Source organism: Triturus cristatus, chromosome 5_1 (assembly GCF_964204655.1).
Source record: "Triturus cristatus chromosome 5_1, aTriCri1.1, whole genome shotgun sequence".
NCBI lineage: Eukaryota > Metazoa > Chordata > Amphibia > Caudata > Salamandridae > Triturus > Triturus cristatus.
The window spans coordinates 383,792,721-383,816,711 of NC_140587.1; the positions used below are offsets into that span (position 1 = coordinate 383,792,721).

Here is a 23,991-nt window from a genome sequence, read left to right on the forward strand (position 1 = left end):
CAGTTAAAAAAAAAACATACAATCCTTTCCACAATGTGACACAACATAAATTAATACAATTCATAAACCATAAAAACAGATTCTACTCAGGGAGAAACACAAAAAGACAACACCAGTGGTATATTACATATTAGTGTTCTGTATCAACATTACACATGACACTTGGTCTAGAAATCATAAGCCATCATATCAGATGTGTTTACAGATCAAGTCTTTTTTTTCATCTAGTTGAAGCCTTCCGATGGGTCTTATGATTTTTATCATTTTCTTCAAGACGACATATAAATTCTCTCACAAATAACACAGATAATTAAAACTTGTTGAAGAACAGTGCAAATATTAAACTTCCCTTCATAGAATATACAGCATCTAAAGCTACAGTACCTTCGAATTGGCCAAAATAGCCCACCTCCTGAGTCCTTCAAATACTGAAGTGGTAAGCACTGGTGGCCTAAAATGAAGCATTCCACCTGTCTTGCCACCTTATGTCCTGAAACTGCATAAGACGTTTTCCCCTTAAGTTCCACTATTGTCTTTTTTCACCGGCTTTCACACAAAAAAATAGGTCCACTTACCTACCTTACACTCACTTTTAAATGAGTGAGGCATGGTCTTTGGGACCTGTATGTTGTTTCTATTGTCCCAACAGGCCTCACCCTTTTAAGGGTTCCGAAAGGTAAAAACAAACCCTAAACATAGATAAACATATCTGAGGTTAAAGGAAATGGTATTACATCTATACCTCCCACCCCACTATGCATATGGGCTGTATATTTTATTTTTAGTATTAATACTCTGCTTACTCTTCATGAGGTGGCTCTGTTTCAGTTCTTTACTAGTGAATCCACTTTCACTAGACTGAAGACATTGAGTGGGGGAGCTGAGGCATCCTCAACATTAGTCGTTGCCACCCCATTTCACTTAGTACGGAAAATAAGTTAATAGGGCAGCATCTTCCTTAGGGCAAAAATGTTATACATTAGGACAATGATATAGATCAATTTATCCAATATATTTGTGCATCACCAACATGCACTTGGAGCTAACTCAAGTGAACATAAATGTTTTGTTCAACAAAGCTCTCAGTTATTCACAATTCCTTATGGGTGCACCTTACAACTAACCCTCCCAGATTGCCCAACGGTCGGTGGGGACCTGGTTATGTCTTTACCAAACTACTGAGGCATAGAATCCCTGTCCTTCAATGCCGGCCCACATATTTTACAACTTTTTGAAGCGCTAAGCCTCCTATTAGTGCTTTCTGAATTTGCACATCTAAAGCGGGCCCTCCCAGCCTTTAAGCAGGTTGCCATTCCGTTTAGGATCCAATTGGAGCTCTCTGTGTTTACAAATCCAAATCGAGGCCCCGGCCCACAAGTTTTTGGCCAACCTGCTTAAGCTTCTATTAGAATAGATGTGCACATCTCAAGCGGGGCTCCCATTCCGCACGTTGGTGGCTGTTCCGCTATCTATTTTAATGAAGTACCCCTTCATATTCCTCATTTAAAAAAATATAAGGCTGATGCCGACTTGCCGCCGGAGCCCACAGTCAGCCAGGACATCAGCTCTATACCCAGTGAACATTCGAATGTCGAAGGGGAGAGATAGACTCTGCTCCTCTTTAACTGAGCTAACATTCTAATTTTCCCATCGTAAAGGAAAGGGTATTTTAGCTCTTTAAACCTGCTCATTCTCACAGTGCGCACTCACTCCTAACCATGAGCCTAGCTGTCTATCAGAAATCCTTCCAAATTAAAGTCCTGTGGCTGTGATCCAGCTTTTTCACTTCATAGACTGCGTAGTTATTCACATCATGCCTTAAAACATGCCAGCCTTTATTTACTTGAGGAATTCTTTCTGCCACATGGGCGCTGATATGCGTTCAAATTCTGGGATGAATCCCAGAGTCCTGCACGGTTGATAAATAGCCGCCTGTTATCAATGGGGTTTCTAGTTAGAGTAGGGTATTCACTTTAACCATGCAGAACCCACCACTCTAGTCAGGGCAAGTAAATTACACACCAAAGATAACCTGTGCTCACCCTTTGGTAGTGGGGGGCAGAGCAGGCAGATTTATCATCAGAGGAAATGTGTAAAGCATATGTGGAAAACAATAACACCAGTAGCACAATGAATACACCACAAAAGAGACTCCACACAGGATTATATAAAACTATAAATCATATATTTTACAAAAAACATAGATCAAAATGACAAGAATTAGAAATACTGTGCATATCCTCCAAATATTGGAATAACACTTGTTATACTGACAATGCAAGGATTTATATGACATGCATCATAACATCAGTAAATAATTTCACAAGGGGTATAAGTGCACATGCACAGGCTTTTGCGAGTCCTTAATTGCGATAATTAAGGAATTGCAATTAGGGACTCTCAAAACCCTAAGCATGTAGAAATCGCTATTAAAATAGCTATTTCTAAACATTCCTTAATTCTGACTCGCAAATTGCGAGTCACAATTATGGAATGGCTTCCCATTCATTCCTATGAGCCTAGAGGCCTATAGGCTCATAGGAATGAATGGGAAATTGCATGCGCAATTTACGAGTACCAATAGGAACTCGCAAATAGCGCATGCAATTTCAAGGGTGCAGAGGTGTCAAAATGACACCCTGTTGCACCCCTGAAATTGTGATGTTCACCCATGTTGCGAACACACATGCCCCAAGGGCATGTGTGTGTGTAACCTGAAACATTGAAAAATGCACTTTAATGCATTTTTCAAGGTTGTTGCAAAATACAGACCAGAGTAATTTCTCTGTATTTTTCGGCCCCAAATAGCGGATTTGCTATTTCTAAGGGATACCTGCATTGCATTCAAGGAATCTCAAATTGCGATTCCTTAAATGCAATCGCAATTTAAGAAATCGCAATAAATTGCGATTTCTTAATTTAAGAAATCGCAATAAACTGCGATTTCTTAAATTGCGAGTGCCTTACACTTTGCTGCATCGCAAAAGGCCTTTTTGCAGGCTCAAACAGCCGATTTTTGCAAAACGCACCGTTTGCGCTCGCAAAAAACGTTGATGCATGTGCCTGATAGAGAGTAAGCATTACATAAGCATTACAGTACTTGTATGAGGCCCCCAGACACCTTCCAAAGGAACGCAGTAGATAATGCCTTGACTGAGTTAGTATTTGTTATGAATGCAAAAAAAATATGCAATGACTTTTAGGGCAGGTAGTGCAGTAAGTAATAAACAAAACACTACAGACCATTATTAGTACACAAATCACTATGATATGGTAGGGCCTGCACACCTGGGCTCCTATTAGACATGATATGGTAGTTAGGCTCACATTGTAGACCGCAGGATCACCAGTGTGCATACTCCACTTGCTACGGTAATTATCCCCCAGTAGAACCATTCCGGAGTGGGGATATTCTGTTGAGGACTTACCCTGCAAGGCCATCGCGAATAAACTCCATTGCCCCAGGTGCTATAGCAGGTATGGAGGGGAGGGGGGCACACACCTCGTATGTTCGCTTGAGAAGAGTCAGCTGAGCAAGCAAAAGGTGGCAGCCCTTGAACTTGTGGGGCAGCTGCACAGGAGTGCTTTCCTTGATGTGGTCCCTCCTCCTGAGGATCAGCCGGCGTGAGTGCCGAAAATGCCTCGTTGGCTTGGCAGCATGCCCAGCAGAGACACAGCTCGGGGATCGGCTCACCCTTTGTGTGTAGCGTGAAGCCAGCAAAGTGGATTGCTCGGGGGTTGCCGGGCAACGTGGTCCTGGTGCGGGCTTTCTGGAAAAGGAGGTGGCATTGTGATACTCATGGCGCACCCTCTCAGGCAAAAGGGGGCTTGTGACCTCTACCCACATTGGTGTGAGTCATTTCCAGGGCGCACCGATCCCAGGGGCATGGTGTCGCGCTCACCGTGTGCTGATTTTGAAAGAGGTCGGGAGCAATAGCAAGTACTTCCCAGACTCTGGGAATAAGCGATGTGTTCACAACGCGCTTAGTGATGAAAAAGGAAGTGGAAGTATAAAGCACTCACGGGGCGTTTGCTTGGGAAAGACAAGGGGCAGAAAACCACGCTAGAGTTATAAGCACAGAGAAATGTCCACTTTTTAAAAGTGGCTTTTCCTAACATAGTAATGTAAAATCCAACTAAACCCGTAAGCAGGATTTATTAGAACCATTCCAAACATATCAAACGTGGTAATGCTACTCCTTTTAGTTCAGGAATTGCCACTTAGACACCTATAAGGGAATTCTGGGGTATTTACCTTATCCTGCTTCCTGTGCTATGACAAAATGCTATGTCACGGGACATGTCATAAGGTTCCACAACCTGCGGGTTGAAAGGAAAAAGGAGAAGTGATGAGAGGCTGGGTAGGAGCTAAAGCTGTTGGTGTTGGCTAAAGTGATGTCCTTGTACTTGAATAAAAGCAGATTTACATCTACCATTGAAGTGTCAATCTTCTTTACGTTGGCGACAAGCTGGAAAAGGACCCATCATCTCATTAAAAGAAGCATAAGGTTTACGAGTGCTTTAGACAATTGACCTACCCCGTGATCAACATGCCCTATAAATGTATTTTTCGATGTGGCCAGGTGCAGCATCAGCCTCGCTGTGGTGTTTTTGATGTTTTCAATAGTTTATATATTTTTTGTTTGTTTTTCCCTCTTTTTAAACGAGAACTGTCACTGCACGCGGCCTACTATAAGGTTGATCAGTGTTGCGGGACGTCTTCAATGCAGCATGTTATAATTTATGAGCGCATGAAGCCTTACAGGAAGCAATCACAGGGAATCTTGGGTAATATTGTGCTTCACAGCTGGACTCTGGGGCATTTTCTGCACGATCTGCTGTACTGCAGCACCATTTAGTGTTGGGATGTAGTCAACACTTTTATAATGTAAAGCAGAACTGACGTTTTGTGAACCTTAAATGAAGGTGTTTTTGCATGGGAATACGGTGAAACATAATTTTACTGTTTTCGCTCTGAAAAAAACCCTCATGTTCTGGGCCCACTAGACTAGACAGGTGGAATGAAGTAAGTTGAATATTAGGCCACCGGTGAGTGCGACTTCAGTACGTGATGGACCCGGGGGTGGGCTATTTTAGCCAATACGAATGTACAATAACTTTAAATGCTGTATATTCTATGATGAAAAGTTTAATATCTGCCCTGTTCTTTAACAGGTTTTAACTTTCTGTATTTTATGACCAGAAAAATCCTGGTCTTAAGGTGGGGAAACGAGGAGAAATGCACCACATTCTTGAGAATAGGGTGCAGCCTGGCGTTTCCGAAGTGGCGGAGAGAGGCATGGAGCCAGAAGGCTAATGCCTCTCACCGCCACTTCGTTGAGAATATCTCCCATAATGTCTTATATAAATGATAATAAGAGTAATATTACACAGTGTACCCAGGGTTCGAGTCAGGACCACCACCTGTATGAATGTCCTATATACATGATAATAAGAGTAATATCAAACGGGATACCCAGTGTTCGTGCCAGGACCACCTGTATGACTGACCTATATACATGATAACAATGCAATGTTACACAGTAAGCATGTCGGGCGTTGTGTTACCATAGCTGTGGTGGATGCACGTGCGGATAGTACGTCTCTTTCAAGGGTGGTCTGCTCAAGTCAGATGGAAAGGACCCCACCCAGCCTTTGGGATTCCTCTGGCTGCCAGCCTGTCATGCTCGAATGGTCAGCCCTGCAGCGTGAATTGCATAGATAGAATAAAGCTGAAGAATATTCACTTCGGGGGGTTCCATTTAAATTCTGTGCAATAAAAAACCACAGCCAGCAGTAACAGGAGACTTTCTTGCCACCGTGTAAAGTTGTCCCCAAACGGCTCTTGCAGTGTTGATGGTGATATTGTCGCAATTAAGTGTAAATTATTTTCTAACACTGTCTGCGTAATTTCCTTCAGAAATAAACGTAGTTCCTCTTCCCTAGGGCTTTGGCAGCGCGTCCGGTGAGTACTGGCTGGGGAATGAATTCATCTTCGCCATCACCAGCCAGCGGCTGTACTCGCTGAGGATCGAACTGACGGACTGGGAGTCCAACCGCGCGCACGCGCAGTATGACCGGTTCCACGTGGGTAACGAGAAGCAGAATTACAGGTGAGCATCCTATTGTGTAGATTGTCAAATGCGATGATCTCTTCCAAATATTCATTTGACACGGCTTTATTAAATGCAGTTTAATGGCAGAAAGCGATTGTAAACAATCTCATGCCCTTCCTCCAATAAGGGTAACTAACAGCAAGGGTGAGGGTAGGATTTACATTCGGAAGAGTAATGGGCAATGCACTGTCTCTGTTCCCTTACTTATTCTTCCTAAGAATGTCTGCTAAAACCGAGTCTGATCTCAAATGGGCAGCAGTGTTCCTAACATTACTGCCCTTTAGAAATGTTAGGAAAAATCTATGTTTCCAGGAGAACGTTTTGATAGACAACTACCCAGAACTGCTCTTAATCCCTAGTTTGAAGAACATCCCACAAAGGTGCGTGCACAAAACGTGAAAAATCTAAAATATATCCTGCTCTTATGGTGAACAATGCTTCGAGATAAATGTCTGGAATGCTGGTTGTGTGGGCCATGATACATAAAGAAACCTTTATTGTAGTGGTTGTGGTGGAAATCATGCTAAGCATTTTTAACAATTAAATTTATGAAAGATGAAATGAACTTCTTAGTTGACGCATTGGTGGGAGGAGTTCATAGACTCCTCCCATCAAGCGCATTTCCTTGCGAGAATTAGAGTTCTTTGAAGGTGAAGCTCCCATTAGCCACACCCAGCATAGGCTCTGATGACAGAACATCTGCCTTAGCTCCACCCTGAAACTGAGAATATGAAACTGCCAGTCATTTTAGAGATAAAAGGTGGGGGCAGCATGCAGGATACCATCTATGACACCTTTGCCACCTTTAGACTGGCAAAAGCCTCCTGTGCACCCTGCCAATTACAGGACAACTCAAGAGGCAGCGGGGGCGTGTTCTTTTACAAACCCTCTCCCTTTACACTAGGACGAGAGTAAGGCAGAAAATGTGTCTTGTAGAAGTCACAAAGCATATACGAACCTGTGTGCCACCTGCAGTGGGCAGACTATATAAAGACGTAGGCGTTCTGCCTCATAGCAATCTGACTAAGTGGTGCAATGGAGGTGCCTTAGGGGATTGTCCAATCACATATAAGTGCTCTTGATCCTTAGCAAATGCTGATATTTGTCTTGTTAGCAAACACAGAGTTAGAGTAGCTTCTGGGTTATACTGAGCTAATGCACTGGAAAATATTTTTTAGGAGGAAACAGCCAGCAGTTGCTTTGCCCTGCCATTTCCCCCTTTAAAAGACCAGTAGTAGACATGGCTCTTGATTGTTTTAGAAAAGGGCTTGTGCATCCTCCTACAATACCTTCATTTTGTTAAGTGCTAAACAGGTTAGAAACTGTGGTATAATTCACCAAATACAGTATTTACAAGAGGGTCCAACATCTTTAGGTCATGTCAGTGCACACCTGCATTATCCTCTTACTATTTTAAGTAGGAGATTTGCTATAAAAATGTTTATTATTTTCTTTCTTGAAATCTCTAATCTTTGTTTTTGTTACTGTCATGCTTCCATATTTTGTTTTTTAACTGTTTAATTGCTGACCTTTCCCATTCAATGGCTCGTATCAACTTTGCTTGCCATATGCTGTTATTGATAAACGGTAATCCATCAAAGGTCTTAAGCCTAATATCAATTCCACTTTTTCCTTTATATTTTTTAGAATGATCTTTTAAAACACGTCTATAGTTTGGCAAATTCAGTGGTAATTTATCCACTATTATAGATCTCACAATTCTGACTGATGGTACGTGATAAAGTTGCAAGAAAAGTAGCGTTATATCTAAAATAATGAGATAGTCTATATTTTGTCATCTTCATATACTTTGCAAAAATGATCATATTCACTGGAGGTCCATCCTTGAAAACCTGAAGAGAATTTGTTCATGAAATTTAAGATCCTGCTGAGTTGGCACTGAACTCTAGAAAGGATATTCAAAGTTTACAGAGGATGGTGATACACTCATTTCTTTAATTATTTTGGTATTTTGTAAAGAAACGGTATTGATTTTGCAATAACTTCAGAATGTTGACAGATGCAAAGGCAAGAAGGGTGAAGATAACAGACGCCAGGGTGAGCACTATTCAAATAGCGTACAGTCATATGGGTGAAGACCGCTGACTTTTGTTAATTAACTATGGACTTAGAAGACACTATCAGAAAATTGTCTCTTGAAGATATTGGTTTTGAGGTGTTTCATGGGTTGGGGTAGTTTGTTTCATTTCTGAGTCAGGGATAGAGGGATTCCTTGGGTAGGGTGCCACATTTCCAGAGCAATGGACAAGGTGTTTCTGCTGGCTGAGGGCCATTGAGGCCTCATGTGCCTAGACGATGATCAAAGCTTCCTGGTCGGGATGTTACGTGGAGCCAGTTCTTTAGGTCAGTAGGCCTTAAAGAACTGACTCCACATAACAACATGTGTAGTACACAATGACTTGAATTTTGACACCTGTGTCCCCTCGGAAACAGTGGAGGGCACATAGATGTTGGTTTGAATTGGTCAAATGTTCATATGGTCAGAAACATCTTAGGGCTTGATTTTGGATTTTCAGAAGTCTCTTCAATCAGATTCTTTGGGGGCATGAGTAGGACACATTATAATATTCTAGCATCACAAGAGATCTTTTTAGGTTAATCTGATGGGAGGTTTCCACATGGTTAGAATTTTGCAAAGTAGGAGAGTTGTATTTTACACTGCTAACACAATATTGAATTGAGTGGTGATTTAAAGGATTGTGATGTTCACCAGATGGTAATGTAGATTGTGGTCTTATACACACAACGCTTGAAGATACAGAATTCACAGACCAGATATGGGAGAGCATGGAGCACACATATGGGAATACATACCATGGCCGGCAAATATATGTTTGTTACATAACATATTTATTACATAATTCCTCAAAGTCTCTTAAAATGCTCGAAAACAGAGTGCAAATGCCTAATCGAATCATTAACTATTACCACCCAATGCACCATCTTCACAAGAGGATAACTTATAAGTTCCATTTTTAGGAACATATCGCAAACAATCATATTTGCACCATACAAGCACACTTTATATAGAGTACCTGACCACAATGCAACCTTTGGTCAGATCTGGGACATCCTTGAGGCGTACCACCCCATTAGAGAGGTAGAAAATGACACATGGCTTTGTTTCTACCTCATGAAGAGCACAAGAGGGGATGAACAGTTCTATTCTGTTTTTGAAGAATTAAAGAGTCTTATCTAGTAATAAATCGGGGGGGGGGGGCTGGTGGGCACTCTTTGGAATGTTGGGAACACCCACAAAGCCATACATTTTGGGGTATTTATAAGATTGCCAAAGTTTTCCAAACCACATCTCACTTAAGCTGTAATGAAATGTAAGCATGCATTTTGGTAGACAATTGCCACAAACAACGTGTGACAGGACAAGAGAATCGATACCCACTACATTTGGTTTGTCACTTTAGTTTTATTTATCAGGGTGTCACTACATCGATCATTGGCCAAATAACTAAGATGAAAAGTCACTCCTTTAGTTGGTAAGGATCTGTGATTCTTCTCCGTACACCCCTTCCACGTTCTCTTCTTCAACACTCTCAGGGAAACATAAATACAAGGCTATTCATTTTCTTCCTTCTGCTTGCTAGGTGTACGCCACCAAAATACCTCTGTGCACTGAACGAAAACCATAAGTATAGAAAATCCACTTCACACCGGGTCAAGGCAGCCACATGATAATCCCACTTCATGCATTCCATAAATGCACCATTGTGAAAAGGGAACAGAATACACGTGTGCCACTTTACAGCTCAGTCGTCTTTTCAGCTTGAAGTCCTGTACAGCCTCTAATCGTGTACACTTTCTCATAAAAACACAGCAACCCTGTTAGACCTTGCCCTTTTGACAGGTTTATCCCCAAACATTTTGCCTCCTATTTTTCCAACCCTGTATTTATTGGCTATAGGATTACGGACACTGTACCACTGCTGATCAGTGCTAAAGGGCATATACTCTCTGTATAAATTATTATATGATTGGTTATTCATTATGGCACATTTGATTTACTGTTAAGTCCCAAGTAAAGTGTACAGTGTGTGCCAGGGCCTGCAGAGCAAATGCTACTAGTAGACTTGCAGCACTGGTTGTGACACCCACATGAGTAGCCCTGTAAATGTGTCTCAGACATACCCCTGTAGTGTCAGTGCACACAGTTGTAACCTGCCATGTTTCCCTGGCAAGTGCACCCACTTGCCAGGCCCATGCCTTTCCTTTCCTTACATATAAGGCACCCCTAAGGTGGGCCCAAGGCACCCCATGGGCAGGGTGCAGCGTATGTGAAAGGTAGGACATGTAATGGTATGTGTGACATGTCCTCATAGTGAAATACTGCGTATTTCGTTTTTCACTGTTGAAAGGCTATCTGGGGTTGCACTGTAACATTTTTACATGTGTAACTTGCAATAGCGATAAGATAGGAAAATAGAGTTTAGGCTCCCAGAGCTTAGAATTTATTAATGCACCTTTTTGTGAAGGTGTTTTTTAGGTTCTGTTTATAAATGCCACTTTTAGAAAGTGGGTATTTTCTTACTTTACCATTCTGTTTGCCTCTGGCTGTTTGTGTTTTTAGCGTATGGTGTTTCAGTGACAGGAGCTAGAATGTTAATTCACTCTAGATAGTCACTAGGGAGGGTTGAGGTGTGCCCTGCCTTGCACAAGTGACTCATCACAAGGCTGAATAGACCTGGTCTGCATTTAGAGTAGTGGGCGGAGTTATGCTTGCACCTGAATAGGCTGTGTCTCCTTTTTCACAATGCTGTCTCCACCCCCTGTGGTCATGTTGCACCAGGGAGGACAGTACTGGTTTGGACTTGGTTCAGAGACACTTGCCTCATAGAGAACAGTGACATTTTGGGGTATAAGTATTACACCTACAACCTCAGGACTTTAGATTACTTCAAGAAACAAGAAGACCCTGCCAAGAGGAAGAGCGGAAGGACTGTGTGAGCTAAAATTCCGTTCCGCTCGCGGAAATTGCGATAATTTGACATTTTTGCATTCCGCGGAGAGCGCGAAAATGTCAACATTTCCGCAATCCGCATTTTACCGTAATTTTTTTTCTTGCTCGCGCTGTAAAATAATACATTCTCGCATGCGCGCGATCGCCTTACCTGAATCACCGTGTTCGCCGACAAGTTTTCCCGATCCGGTCGCGTTCTCCACGAGATGTTGGATTGTTGGTAGCCATTTGCGCTGTCTCGCGACAGTTCGCGCCCGCAGTAACGTCATTCGTCGCGCGATCACGTCTTTCTTCTCGCGATCATGCACCGCGAGACAAGTGAAAACAAGATGGCCGCGCCTGTGAGCAACCGCATGGGTAAGTTGGCGAGCCGTGACCGTGCAGAAAATACCGCGTACGGGCGGGAAAAAAATTTCCGCATAGTTAATTTCGCAAATTCCGCCCACCCCTAGTGAGGAGCACTGTCTTTTCTGAGTGAGATGTCGGTTAGCCTGCAGTTGCTGCTTCTGTCTGTGGTGGAGGAAATGGGCTGTCTCTTTTTGCCCTGCTGTGGTATCCTGCTTTTAAAGAATCTCCAAGAGCTTTTGTGTGCTTCTCACCTGTTGGAAGTCTCAGGGAGATAAAAGACTTCACTCGATGCTGTAGGATCCCAAAGTAACCTGCCTGGGAGGAAAAGCTGCAGAACTGTGTGAGGAGGGCTGTCCCTGAGGTGTATGGGGAAGGGACAGCCTGCATAGGCTGCTTCTCTCTAGAGCAGAAGAAGGGCTGGACTGCCCTTTCACCCTCTTATTACCCAGAAAAAAAAGAGATGTGTTTAGGAGATTCCCTAAATAAGTGTGGGCTGAGCTCTCTGTTATTATCTTCTCAGAGTGTATGGTCAGTGCTTCCTAGTTGTCTTTTTAGGGCGCGTGGGAAGCAATGGATTCCTCGCAGAGGAAAGGCTTGAAAATTAGAAAGCGCATGGTGAGCGCTACGTGTCGCAATTCTCTTGATCTTTGGAAAAAATAATTTGTGCTATGTAGAAAATGCCATGCAGGCGAGAGCGGAGGCTGAAGAAAAAAGGAAACCTGGAAGCATGTCCCCATGTTGCTGAGGCACCCGGCCATGCCAGGCTGAAGAGGAAGCCCAGCCCCGTCCTGCCTGCCCTGGAGCAGAGAAAGAAGAGCGGAGTCACCATTACAGCCACCAGGAGAGACGGTAGCTGTATATCCAACATAAAGAACCACCTGAAGGCCCGGGATCGAGCTGTGCCAGGAGTGTAGCCATTGCTGTGTGCCCGAGCTGAACGGGAGGCCAGAGAAGCACCTCTGCTCCTCCGCTGGTATTGTGGTAGCACCAGGTGTCTTGCGGAGGCTCAGGGCAAGGGAACGCTCTCTGCACCACGGGCCGAGTGGCTTGATTTTTGTCCGGCTGTGCCGCAGTCTTACAGGCAGCCATTTTGTGCTGTTTGAAGGGCTGGGACCCAGCAAGGTCTCCCCACGGGGTTACAAAACCAGTGTGGCCCATCCCCAATTGACTGCACTACACTGAGGGAGGTCTCTGCGTGTAGTCTTGCCACAGCTGCCCCTCAATGCAATAGCACTCTCATCAAGTTTACATCTGTGGGAGACCGAGTGAGGTCCCCCTTACCAATTACCACAAATACTGATTGGGAAACTTACCATAGTAGATGCATTAAAATCACTGAAGTACTGTGCTCTATTGTTTTAGGATGACTCTGGCTGTTACCATTGAGGCATGCACAGAGAAGGTGTAAAGTAGTTACGGTTTTGTGATGACATATGGTGATTTATGTCATGGCTTCTGAAATGTTGGATACTATGTGAATAATTTGGCTGATTTGAGAGCCTTCCTGTCATGTAAATATTATATTCTATGAATCACACTTCCAGACTTGCACTTCCCCTCCTGGGGCACTGTTCTTAACATTGTGATAACAAATGTATGAATAATTTATGAGTCCAGTGTGATTAAATAACACTGTGTACTAAGTATAAATACGTTGTTCTGTTTATTTTTTCTTGATAATAGTACTGTTTATTTCCGTGTATATGAAGCTACCCACTGGGACCACCGTTCCTATGTACTGTTTGATACCCAGGTCCCAGTGACTGATTTGGGTTTACCCTTCTAGGTAACCAGGTTTTTACTTACGCAAAGAAACTGTAGTAATTTTACCTTTTCAGTGTGCTGCACCAACTATGTGAATGATAGTAGAGTAGACTGGTTCTACTCATTGAGGTATGCTTTGTGTGGCTAGTCATCTTCCATTTCAACCTAACTTTGTTCCAATGGGAAATAGTATACAGAAAGCACATTTTAGAAATGCTCATTTTCCTGCTATCTCGTCGATTTACACACCTGGGAATGCAGCCAAAATAAATACGTTTGGAGACAGTTACTTTCTTGACAAGATCAATAAGTTTCACCGAATGCAACTTTATGCACTTGGCTTTTTTTTTTCAAAGAACCAGGTGCACACAAGAGATGCTGAAAAAAGTAGACTTTAATGACATCCGGTTGTTACTGCCCACCGCTGTGCATCTAGTCCTCTGTGTGTTGTAAATGCCTGCGTAATGTGTTTCCTATATGTTGCAGGGGCGTTTCTATTTTAAGTACTGTCATCACTAAAGCAATTAATGATGTCGTATGTGCAGAACAAAAAAGTACTAGAGCCCAGAGTTTTTCTCAGAAGCATGCGACATGCGCTGCAGAATGTCGGGGGCCAGTGCTTAATCTGTAAAAACATAAGTGCCAGAGCTCTCTCGTCAGGAGGCCACTGCAGCTTACACCACATATTGTCCCTTCCATGCTGCCAATGATAGCAACAACATAACTACTAACCATCACACTCCAACAAGTTTTACAACTCGGACTATTTCAGGCCCCCAAAGCTATAAGAATGGCTTGGGCGTCAGGTAACGTTAATTTTAATGCATATTGAATTAATAATTGACTGTTGTTGTCATCATCTCTAAAATAGATAGACAGCACTACCTTTTGACAGAATGTCACAAGCGTCGGTGTTGACAATTAAGTGCCGGTGCCGAGCACCGGAAACCACTATCTCAAATTAAGCTCTGGGGGTGCCGGAAACCTAGACTCCTTAGTCCTGCTTCCATCTCATGCCTCTTTCATCGACCACCAAACTCTTTCTGCCTCCTTATTTCACTCTTTCAGGTTCTTTTTCTTTCCCGCTTCCTTTCTTTGTAATTTATTTTCTATCTTTCTCTTCCTCCTCCTTTCCCTGTTTTGTGGTTGTCTCTCACTTGCCAATGGGCCCCACCTGCAACCACCAGCTCAAGTTAAGCACTGCCTGTGTAACACAATCTGCAAAAGCATAACAATGATGCAAATGTTAAAACTGCCTGTACACTTTACAGTTCTATGATACTATGACTCATTTGTAGTGAACAGATGCAGAAAAAATAGGTTTGCTTGACCCTGCCTTATAAACTGCCCTGTTGTGAGGTGAAATTCCATCACTCACTTCATTAGGATATAGGATACAATTCAGTGAACTGAATATGGTGCTCGTGTAATTATTTGTGTTGTCTATTTCATTACTTTTAAAAATGGAAATACAATTTCCTATGGACAGCTCCACGATCAGGAATTGTCTTAAAGAGTTTGCCTACTCAATCAATTTATCAAAAAACTGTCAACTATATTGAAAAAGTTGTGTGTACTTATTTATGCATAACATAACCCTGAAATTCCACCTTGCCCCCATTTATCTCTACCCTCCTCAAAACCCTAAAATAACCCACATCTCTCTTTACCTCTACCCATACATTAACCCTAAAAACATTTTCCTGAGGAGTAAATGCATATGTAGTAAAGGCACATGTAGAGTAAAGGCTAAGGAGTAAAGTCTATGTGGACCTAAAACTGCAAGTATAGGTTACATAACTAATAAACATATTGTCAAAAATGGTTCAAATTAGAATAAGACTTATCACAAATTATTCCATTAAAGGACCAAAGTTACTAACATCCCTGCTTTCCAACACCGGGGCCTAGTGGGTCTCTGCAATTGAAAACCTAGCAGTTCCCCCAACTCTAAATGAGGCATGGGAGCTCTATTTCTGAAAAACCCAACGATTATGGGGAAACGCCTGCATGGCTAAGTCATACATGAGGCCAATGTACTTCTTCCTCCTTTAAAAATTTGAGCACTGACTAATATATTCTGCTAGATAAAAAAAAAACAATATTTGACCAAAACCCTCTCAAACTCAACATGAAAGAGAGCAGTCCCATGAAACTTGTCTATTTGATTTTTATCCAGTCTAGCAGAGCAAAAATGATCCTGTTCCCATTTCAATATCGATTCTCATCGAGACACCAAATTTTAACTATGTACTTTATAAAATAGTCCTAAGTTACGTAAAGAAAAGATAGAAAGGGAAGCAATGTTATTGAGACTGAATCTCCTTCTATAACTATCCTGTTAAGTTGGCAAAAACTAGAATTTGTGATTCAAATTCCTGAGTAAAAGTAACAAGATTTGTGGAGGTTTCTGGTCGCTTCTTCCACTTACAACTAGAAAAGAATACACAAGTACACCATATTTTCTTTGGTTTGAAGTGTAGAGTTATAGGGATGAACATCAACGTTCCAAGTGGTAGAGCAGGGATTGTAATTCTTGGGACAATGGATGACATCCAGAAAATACATAATTTCTTATATTTTCCACCCCATTTGCGCATGTAAATATTCTCTGAGAATGTTCTGAGCAATTATACAAATACTGTGGAAAAGTTTCTCTAACACTGTTCTGTTTTATGGTGCTGTAGGGCAGTGTGTTTGGACATAACCCCAAATCTTAACTTCAGAATGTTCCCTTTGCTTGATCAAACATTCTGCAGAGAAATTACCAATTACCCAAAATTATTTTGTATGCTGCATTTAGGATTGCTTTATGTAAAAATGATAATAATAGATAGAGGTGTGAGCAGTGTATCAAGGGTGCCATTGACCCTGGTCCTAGCAAAGAAAATGGCCTCTGACTGCAGCTGGGGCAGAACATCCAACAGTAGATGCGACAACATTGCACAAACATCCAACAAAGCATAGATGCCACATACTCGAGTATAACCACAACTCACAGCAACATTATCCACCAGGACACACCACCTTACAAGATTCCACATTAAGGCAATAATTTGTTACATGAAACCAGCACTTAACAATATGCACTTTAACTATTAGGGCACCCAAGAGCAGTTGCCATCGCCATCTACAGAGCAATGCGTACACAATGCCCATCGAGCTGGTGGATGTAATTGTCTTGGTACAGTCCTCCTGTTTCATTCACTAAAGACCAAACTCTTTCAGCTAAAACACACTGAAACTGACACATTCATCACAGAGAAGGACATCCCCACTCATGGCACTGACAGCGCATCTCCACAAACCCAATCAGACCCATGAAAAGCTCAGAACCGTTTCAAAAGTCACACCCCAAATCCCTGCAGTGTCTTAACCATGACAGGTTGTCTGCAATATAACTGCCAAAAATAATATCCTGACAAATGTAAGGCAATTTAGGCTCATGTTTTCTGCAAATGTGGCAGAATTATCCTAATGGTCATCAGTCACACCTCTGGACATGTTTAATGGAAGTTAACGCAACAAAAGCACCACCTCTAAATGTTCTCATCCCACAGACTCAGTGCAGGTCTGAACTGTGTCCAGTGTGACGTCTGACACTGGACATGTGCAGTTCCGGGTCCTTGCAATGACGCAAGAATACAGTTTCTATCGTTATCGTATGCGCCGCGGTGTGCGGTCCTGCCTTTTGTAAGTCGAGCACAACTCCAGTGTCGGCACCAGGGATAAGACATCTCCTCTTGCACCACAAAGTCTCCCCCACTGGGTGGGGAGAGAAGACGAGGATGCCCGAGACGCTAAACATAATTAAAAGAGAGATTGGCAGAATCCGTGGCGCGTTCCCATGTCATGTCTTTTTTGGGGTTTATCGGGGTGTTAAGCGGCTCTCTAATGGCCTGGGAACCTTGGATACTATTCCACTGTTGAATAGGCCTCAAGTTTTTGTCCAAATCCTCGTAATAAAACATAACCTGCTGTTAGTAGCAACACTGGGCTCCGCCGCTGCCAGCGAGGCGGTGTTTTGAAACTGCAAAGCCCAAACCCCGGAGAATGCTTTGTATTTCAGCTTTAATAAGGCGTAGCTCGACATAAATTCTGCTTTTAAATCCCTCTTACACGTGATTCCATCTCTTTGAGATGTTACTATAGGGACTGAAATCACTCTCTTTTACCCCAAACAAGACAGCTCGCTATCCCTCCGTGCCAGCCTCCTTGAGTCTTAGTGGCTCGGGTCCAAAAAAGAGGCCTTCCAAGTGTGAGAGGCCTCTCGAATCCCGAGGCGCTGGCACCCTGCACCCTGACTGGTTTTGTTCTGGTTTCCAAGGCCTTGTCTCGGGTGGTATGCATCTGTCAAGTGGTGCACATGAAGTCACAGAGGGGCACAGTCGTCAATGCTTGGACAGCCTATTTACTTCACGGCTGTTTGGCCTTTTTGATGTTGTGTTGAATACATCGGGAGAGCCGGTGTTTTGTTACCTTTTCATCGCCTTAATTGCTTTGGGTTGATAAAACCTCTGCTTTGGAAATGGGGTCCTTTTATTACCTTCAGGAAACACGAGCTTAACATCTTCAGTAATAATTTTCTCCACGAATAAATCTTGTGGGTAGCAGGTTGCTGCCTGCCAAGCAGCCGTGCCAATTTCTTCGGTTCAAATGCCACCAGTTAAACTGGGATTTATAAAGTACAAAAAGGAAGAATAAACTTTGAAATGATTTGCGGGCACCAGGTCAAGCGACTGTGGAGGAAGGGCCTTGTGAGAGCTGAGAAGGAAAGGGGAGAGAATGCCGCGTTCCCACTCACCGCAGTTGTAATGACGTAGTAAGGAGAAGGGCGCCATCTTGCCAGCATGCCTTCATGTACCAGACCCACATTGTACAGAGAAGGGCGCCATCTTGCCAGCATGCCTTCACGCACCAGACCCACATTGTACAGAGAAGGGCACCATCTTGCCAGCATGCCTTCACGCACCAGACCCACATTGTACAGAGAAGGGCACCATCTTGCCAGCACGGCTTCACGCACCAGACCCACATTGTACAGAGAAGGGCGCAATCTTGCCAGCATGCCTTCACGCACCAGACCCACATTGTACAGAGAAGGGCGCCATCTTGCCAGCATGCCTTCACGCACCAGACCCACATTGTACAGAGAAGGGCGCCATCTATTCTCACTTCCGTAAGGCCCTCAAAACTTTTCTTTTCTCCCAGGCGTTCCCCTCCTAGTCCTTCGAGTTGATTCAGGGAGTTCTGACTCAGGTCCCCAGCGCCAGGAAGCCGCTTGGCCACAGTGCGCTTTATCAAATACCTTTTTTCATTTCATTTCATTTCATCTTGCCAGCATGCCTTCATGTACCAGACCCACATTGTACAGAGAAGGGCGCCATCTTGCCAGCATGCCGTCACGCACCAGCCCCACATTGTACAGAGAAGGGCACCATCTTGCCAGCATGCCTTCACGCACCAGACCCACATTGTACAGAGAAGGGCACCATCTTGCCAGCATGCCTTCATGCACCAGACCCACATTGTACAGAGAAGGGCTCCATCTTGCCAGCATGCCTTCACGTACCAAACCCACATTGTACAGCGAAGGGCGCCATCTTGGCAGCACGGCTTCATGCACCAGACCCACATTGTACAGAGAAGGGTGCCATCTAGCCAGCATGCCTTCATGCACCAGACCCACATTGTACAGAGAAGGGCTCCATCTTGCCAGCATGCCTTCACGCACCAGACCCACATTGTACAGAGAAGGGCGCCATCTTGCCAGCACGGCTTCACGCACCAGACCCACATTGTACAGAGAAGGGCGCCATCTTGGCAGCACGGCTTCACGCACCAGATCCACATTGTCCGCGAAGGGCACGGTTTCAAGCACCAGACACACATTGTACAGAGCCGGGCGCCATCTTGGCAGCATGTCTTCACGCACCAGACCCACATTGGACAGAGAAGGGTGCCATCTTGGCAGCACGGCTTCACGCACCAGATCCACATTGTACAGCGAAGGCCCCATCTTGGCAGCACGACTTCATGCACCAAACCCACATTGTACAGCAAAGGGCGCCATCTTGGCAGCACGGCTTCATGCACCAGACCCACATTGTACAGAGAAGGGTGCCATCTAGCCAGCATGCCTTCATGCACCAGACCCACATTTTACAGAGAAGGGCTCTATCTTGCCAGTGTGCCTTCACGCACCAGACCCACATTGTACAGAGAAGGGCGCCATCTTGCCAGCACGGCTTCACGCACCAGACCCACATTGTACAGAGAAGGGCACCATCTTGGCAGCACGGCTTCACGCACCAGATCCACATTGTCCGCGAAGGGCGCCATCTTGCCAGCACGGCTTCACGCACCAGACACACATTGTACAGCGAAGGCCCCATCTTGGCAGCACGGCTTCACGCACCAAACCCACATTGTAAAACAAAGGGCGCCATCTTGGCAGCACGGCTTCACGCACCAGACCCACATTGTACAGAGAAGGGCGCTATCTTGCCAGCATGCCTTCATGCACAAGACCCACATTGTACAGAGAAGGGCTCCATCTTGCCAGCATGCCTTCACGCACCAGACCCACATTGTACAAAGAAGGGTGCCATCTTGCCAGCACGGCTTCACGCACCAGACCCACATTGTACTGTGAAGGGCGCCATCTTGGCAGCACAGCTTCACGCATCAGACCCACATTGGACAGAGAAGGGTGCCATCTTGGCAGCACGGCTTCACGCACCAGACCCACATTGTACAGCGAAGGGTGCCATCTTTGCAGCACGGCTTCACGCACCAGACCCACATTGTACAGCGCAGGGCACCATCTTGGCAGCACGGCTTCACACACCAGACCCACATTGTATAGAGAAGGGCTCCATCTTGCCAGCATGCCTTCACGCACCAGACTCACATTGTACAAAGAAGGGTGCCATCTTGCCAGCACTGCTTCACGCACCAGACCCACATTGTACAGAGAAGGGCGCCATCTTGGCAGCACGGCTTCACGCACCAGACCAACATTGTACCACTAAGGGCGCCATCTTGGCAGCACAGCTTCACGCATCAGACCCACATTGGACAGAGAAGGGCTCCATCTTGCCCGCATGCCTTCACGCACCAGACCCACATTGTACAAAGAAGGGTGCCATCTTGCCAGCACGGCTTCACGCACCAGACCCACATTGTACAGAGAAGGGCACCATCTTGCCAGCATGCCTTCACGCACCAGACCCACATTGTACAGAGAAGGGCACCATCTTGCCAGCATGCCTTCACGCACCAGACCCACATTGTACAGAGAAGGGCGCCATCTTGCCAGCATGCCTTCATGTACCAGACCCACATTGTACAGAGAAGGGCGCCATCTTGCCAGCATGCCGTCACGCACCAGACCCACATTGTACAGAGAAGGGCACCATCTTGCCAGCATGCCTTCACGCACCAGACCCACATTGTACAGAGAAGGGCACCATCTTGCCAGCATGCCTTCATGCACCAGACCCACATTGTACAGAGAAGGGCTCCATCTTGCCAGCATGCCTTCACGTACCAAACCCACATTGTACAGCGAAGGGCGCCATCTTGGCAGACCGGCTCCACACACCAGACCCACATTGTACCGAGAAGGGCGCCATCTTGCCAGCATGGCGTTACGCACCAGACCCACATTGTACAGAGAAGGGCACTATCTTGCCTGCATGGCTTCCCACACCAGACCCACATTGTACAGCCATCTTGCCAGCATGGCTTCAGGCACCAGACTCACATTGTACAGAGAAGGGCGCCATCTTAGCAGCTTGGCTTCAGGCACTAGACCAGGTGCTAATCACTTGAATAGTATCCCACATGTATGGCATGATACATCATGTCTCAGATAACGCGACACCAGCGGCGCTGTTATTCCACACTCTGCAGCGAGCATCATTCGGTTACATCTGGCTTGCTACCAATGGTGATTTCAGACGGGTTCTGTTTTGTATCTGGACTGTTTGTCATCTCCCTACCCATTTTTATTAGTCGAGAAAACTCGTGATTACAAAGGGTAATGGCGAACACATGTACTATACAGTATGTTTGTTCTTGTTCCAAGGGATACAATACTATTAAAACAAGAAATGTTTTCTACCAGTTGACAGAACGATTGGTCTGGGAACTCAACATGAAATATGACCATCCTGAAGGGGGAGTACACATTTGAACAGAGATTAAGTTATTTGTATTGTGACTCAATCTGAAAAAGCTACTTTATTACTGTTAATAGTAATAGATCTATCTGAGTCACTTGTAGATAAGTAGTGCTAACAAAATTCACAGGAAGTGAAATCAAGGACACCTCATCCTCGAGCTAGACTGTAATTACTCCATTAGACAAGACCTCTTTCTAAGGAGGTCACTCTAATGGTGTATTTACCTCTACAGCTGACCAATGTGCAGAAAACAGCCCTTTTAATTTCAGTTAATCGCATTTGTTGAATTACATTGGAGATTAAATAGAAGGGAAATATAGGCAGGGCGAAATTGCAAATTTCATTCCGAGCCCAGTACATGTACATGTAAATAAAATTACACGTTATTCAAAATATCTTCGGTGTTCTGCATGCATAGTTGCATACCTTAATATATAATATCAGTTGGAGACTGGTTCCAACACAAAATGTATGTCTCTCTTCCATGGTGCACATTAGTTTCAAAGCTCTCACAAGACATTTTTTGCTCAAACTAGTTTCATGAAGATGAAAATTACGCAAAAAAAGAGTAACTACAACAGAGAAAAAAATGATTCAGAGGGAATTAAATGAGATTTTTCTTGTGTAACAAAACTTTTGTCTAGGCTTTATACATTTAACTACGAAGACAATTTATTTCAGATACCTAAATTGCTTTAAGTATCGCCAATAATAGTTTGTAAGAAAATAGTTCTAATAACAGGGAGAATTTACACATTGTTCCAAATTGTAATATTCATTCCTTCTGTAGAGAGATATGCAGAGGGCAATAATCTTCAGTAAAGATGCTCCTTGTACATTGCACCGTTCTGGCCTTGGCAGAAATTATACCCTTGCTTCAATCTGCCCTTGACAGTTTTGCATTAAAATAATTGCAATGTTTTATTTTTCTTTAATAAAAAGAAGCTAATACAAAGAGACAATTTAGACTACTATTTTCAGATAGTGTTTGCACTCCTAAAGGTCCTGTCAATATGATTTGCACGTTTTAACACTACCTTTACAAATGGTAAAAATCTGTAACCAACAATTTAAATGCTTAAAAATATCCTTATAACGTTTTTAGAGCGATTCTATATTTTAGAGAAATCGCAACATTTGTTTCTAACACCATAATGTTTAGAATATTGGTGCATTGTTGTTTCGTAGATAAAATGTTTTAAAACTTTTTCATGCATTTCTGTCAATTTATTGTAAAATCAACTGCGTTTGAGCTAAACGTTGCAAATAAAATTTGACACAATTTTACTCGTATGGGATGTGAATAATTCATCAAGAAAATGTGCACCCAGAATTACTTCCAAAAGCTACAAACAGATATTTTACCTGCTTGATAGAGCATGATCATATTCATTAAGTGCAGGCGAATAATAATATATGAACCAAATAAAAGCGAAGAGCAGCCACTAAAATCAATCAAAATTAGGCTAGGTAGCAATTAGTAAGGTAAAGCACATTCAGGATAAACAATTTATTCTGAACACAAAATTATGGCTAAAGCGACACTTCTTATGAGTTTGTCCTGTGTTCACCCACTGTTCACTTGACTATATTTCTCAAAATATTAACTGGTGAAGAATTGCTCAGGTGAGTTTAGGTTTATCATAACATTAGGACACAATGTGACCCATTCAACAACCTAAAGCTGCTCATGTGTAAGCCACAAAATTCCACTCATAAACGGGCTCCTGCAGTTCATGAGCATGAATGCCCCCATTAACCAACAGGACCGTAGGTGGAGGGAAAGCAAGGCTGAGAATGCAGAAGCTGCACTCACAGTTTCAGTCCGGCCATGTTTGGATGTTAGAGCCTTCTGCAGGTGGTGAGAGCGTATTTATTCAAAAGTATACAATGTGCGGATTAGATTATCCATTAGAAAATCGCAGAAGACATTTCTGCTTCATTATGTGCCAAAAACAAGAACAAAAGGCTTACAAGGCTCATTATCACAGTCACAGCGATTGATGTAATCTGGACATTGAAACGCTGTATTGCTAACACTCCAAAGGAAGGGTGCTCGCCCATTGTTTAAATAAACCATCATTATAGACCAGAAACAAATATTATCAGAATCTTTCCCTGGTTATCATCCAAGAAAACATTAACATTTATTCTGGATCGCTCAGTTTCAACAGAACAATAAAAGAGACTCCAGTATGTTTTATCAAGATAACATTACAATTCCTAAAATAAATTAAGTTTTATAAGAATTTGCTACATGTTGTCTCAGAACTCAAAATGCTGTCATATATGTTCCTTGTGCAAATCTTTTGAGTCATCGAGTTTTGAACCACCTTGAAGTGCTATCTCAAAATAGTTGAAAGAACCGACTAACACTGCACAATTTATCTGAATTTTACGTCTTTTACAAAACACGAATACGTATCTTGCTTAAACTTTAGAATGTGCTGTTTATTTGTCTAACAACTGCCCCTTATACCCAAACCTCAATTAATAAGGGCCTCAGTGTGAGTACCACGAAATTCCTGATGAGGCAGGTACTTATGCTACTGACTGCTTCAAGAATTACCTTGCAAGGTGC

At 43.5% G+C, this 23,991-nt stretch overlaps 1 protein-coding gene across 1 annotated transcript in view; it reads left to right on the top strand.

Annotated features, from left to right (window-relative positions):
- The window catches only part of ANGPT1 (angiopoietin 1), a 966,748-nt gene that overhangs the window by 683,879 nt on the left and 258,878 nt on the right, over positions 1-23,991 (top strand). Inside the window, exon 7 of the mRNA XM_085605097.1 lies at positions 5,947-6,113. Within this exon, the coding sequence (XP_085461223.1) occupies positions 5,947-6,113 (167 nt within the window). The remainder of the gene's footprint in view (positions 1-5,946; positions 6,114-23,991) is intronic.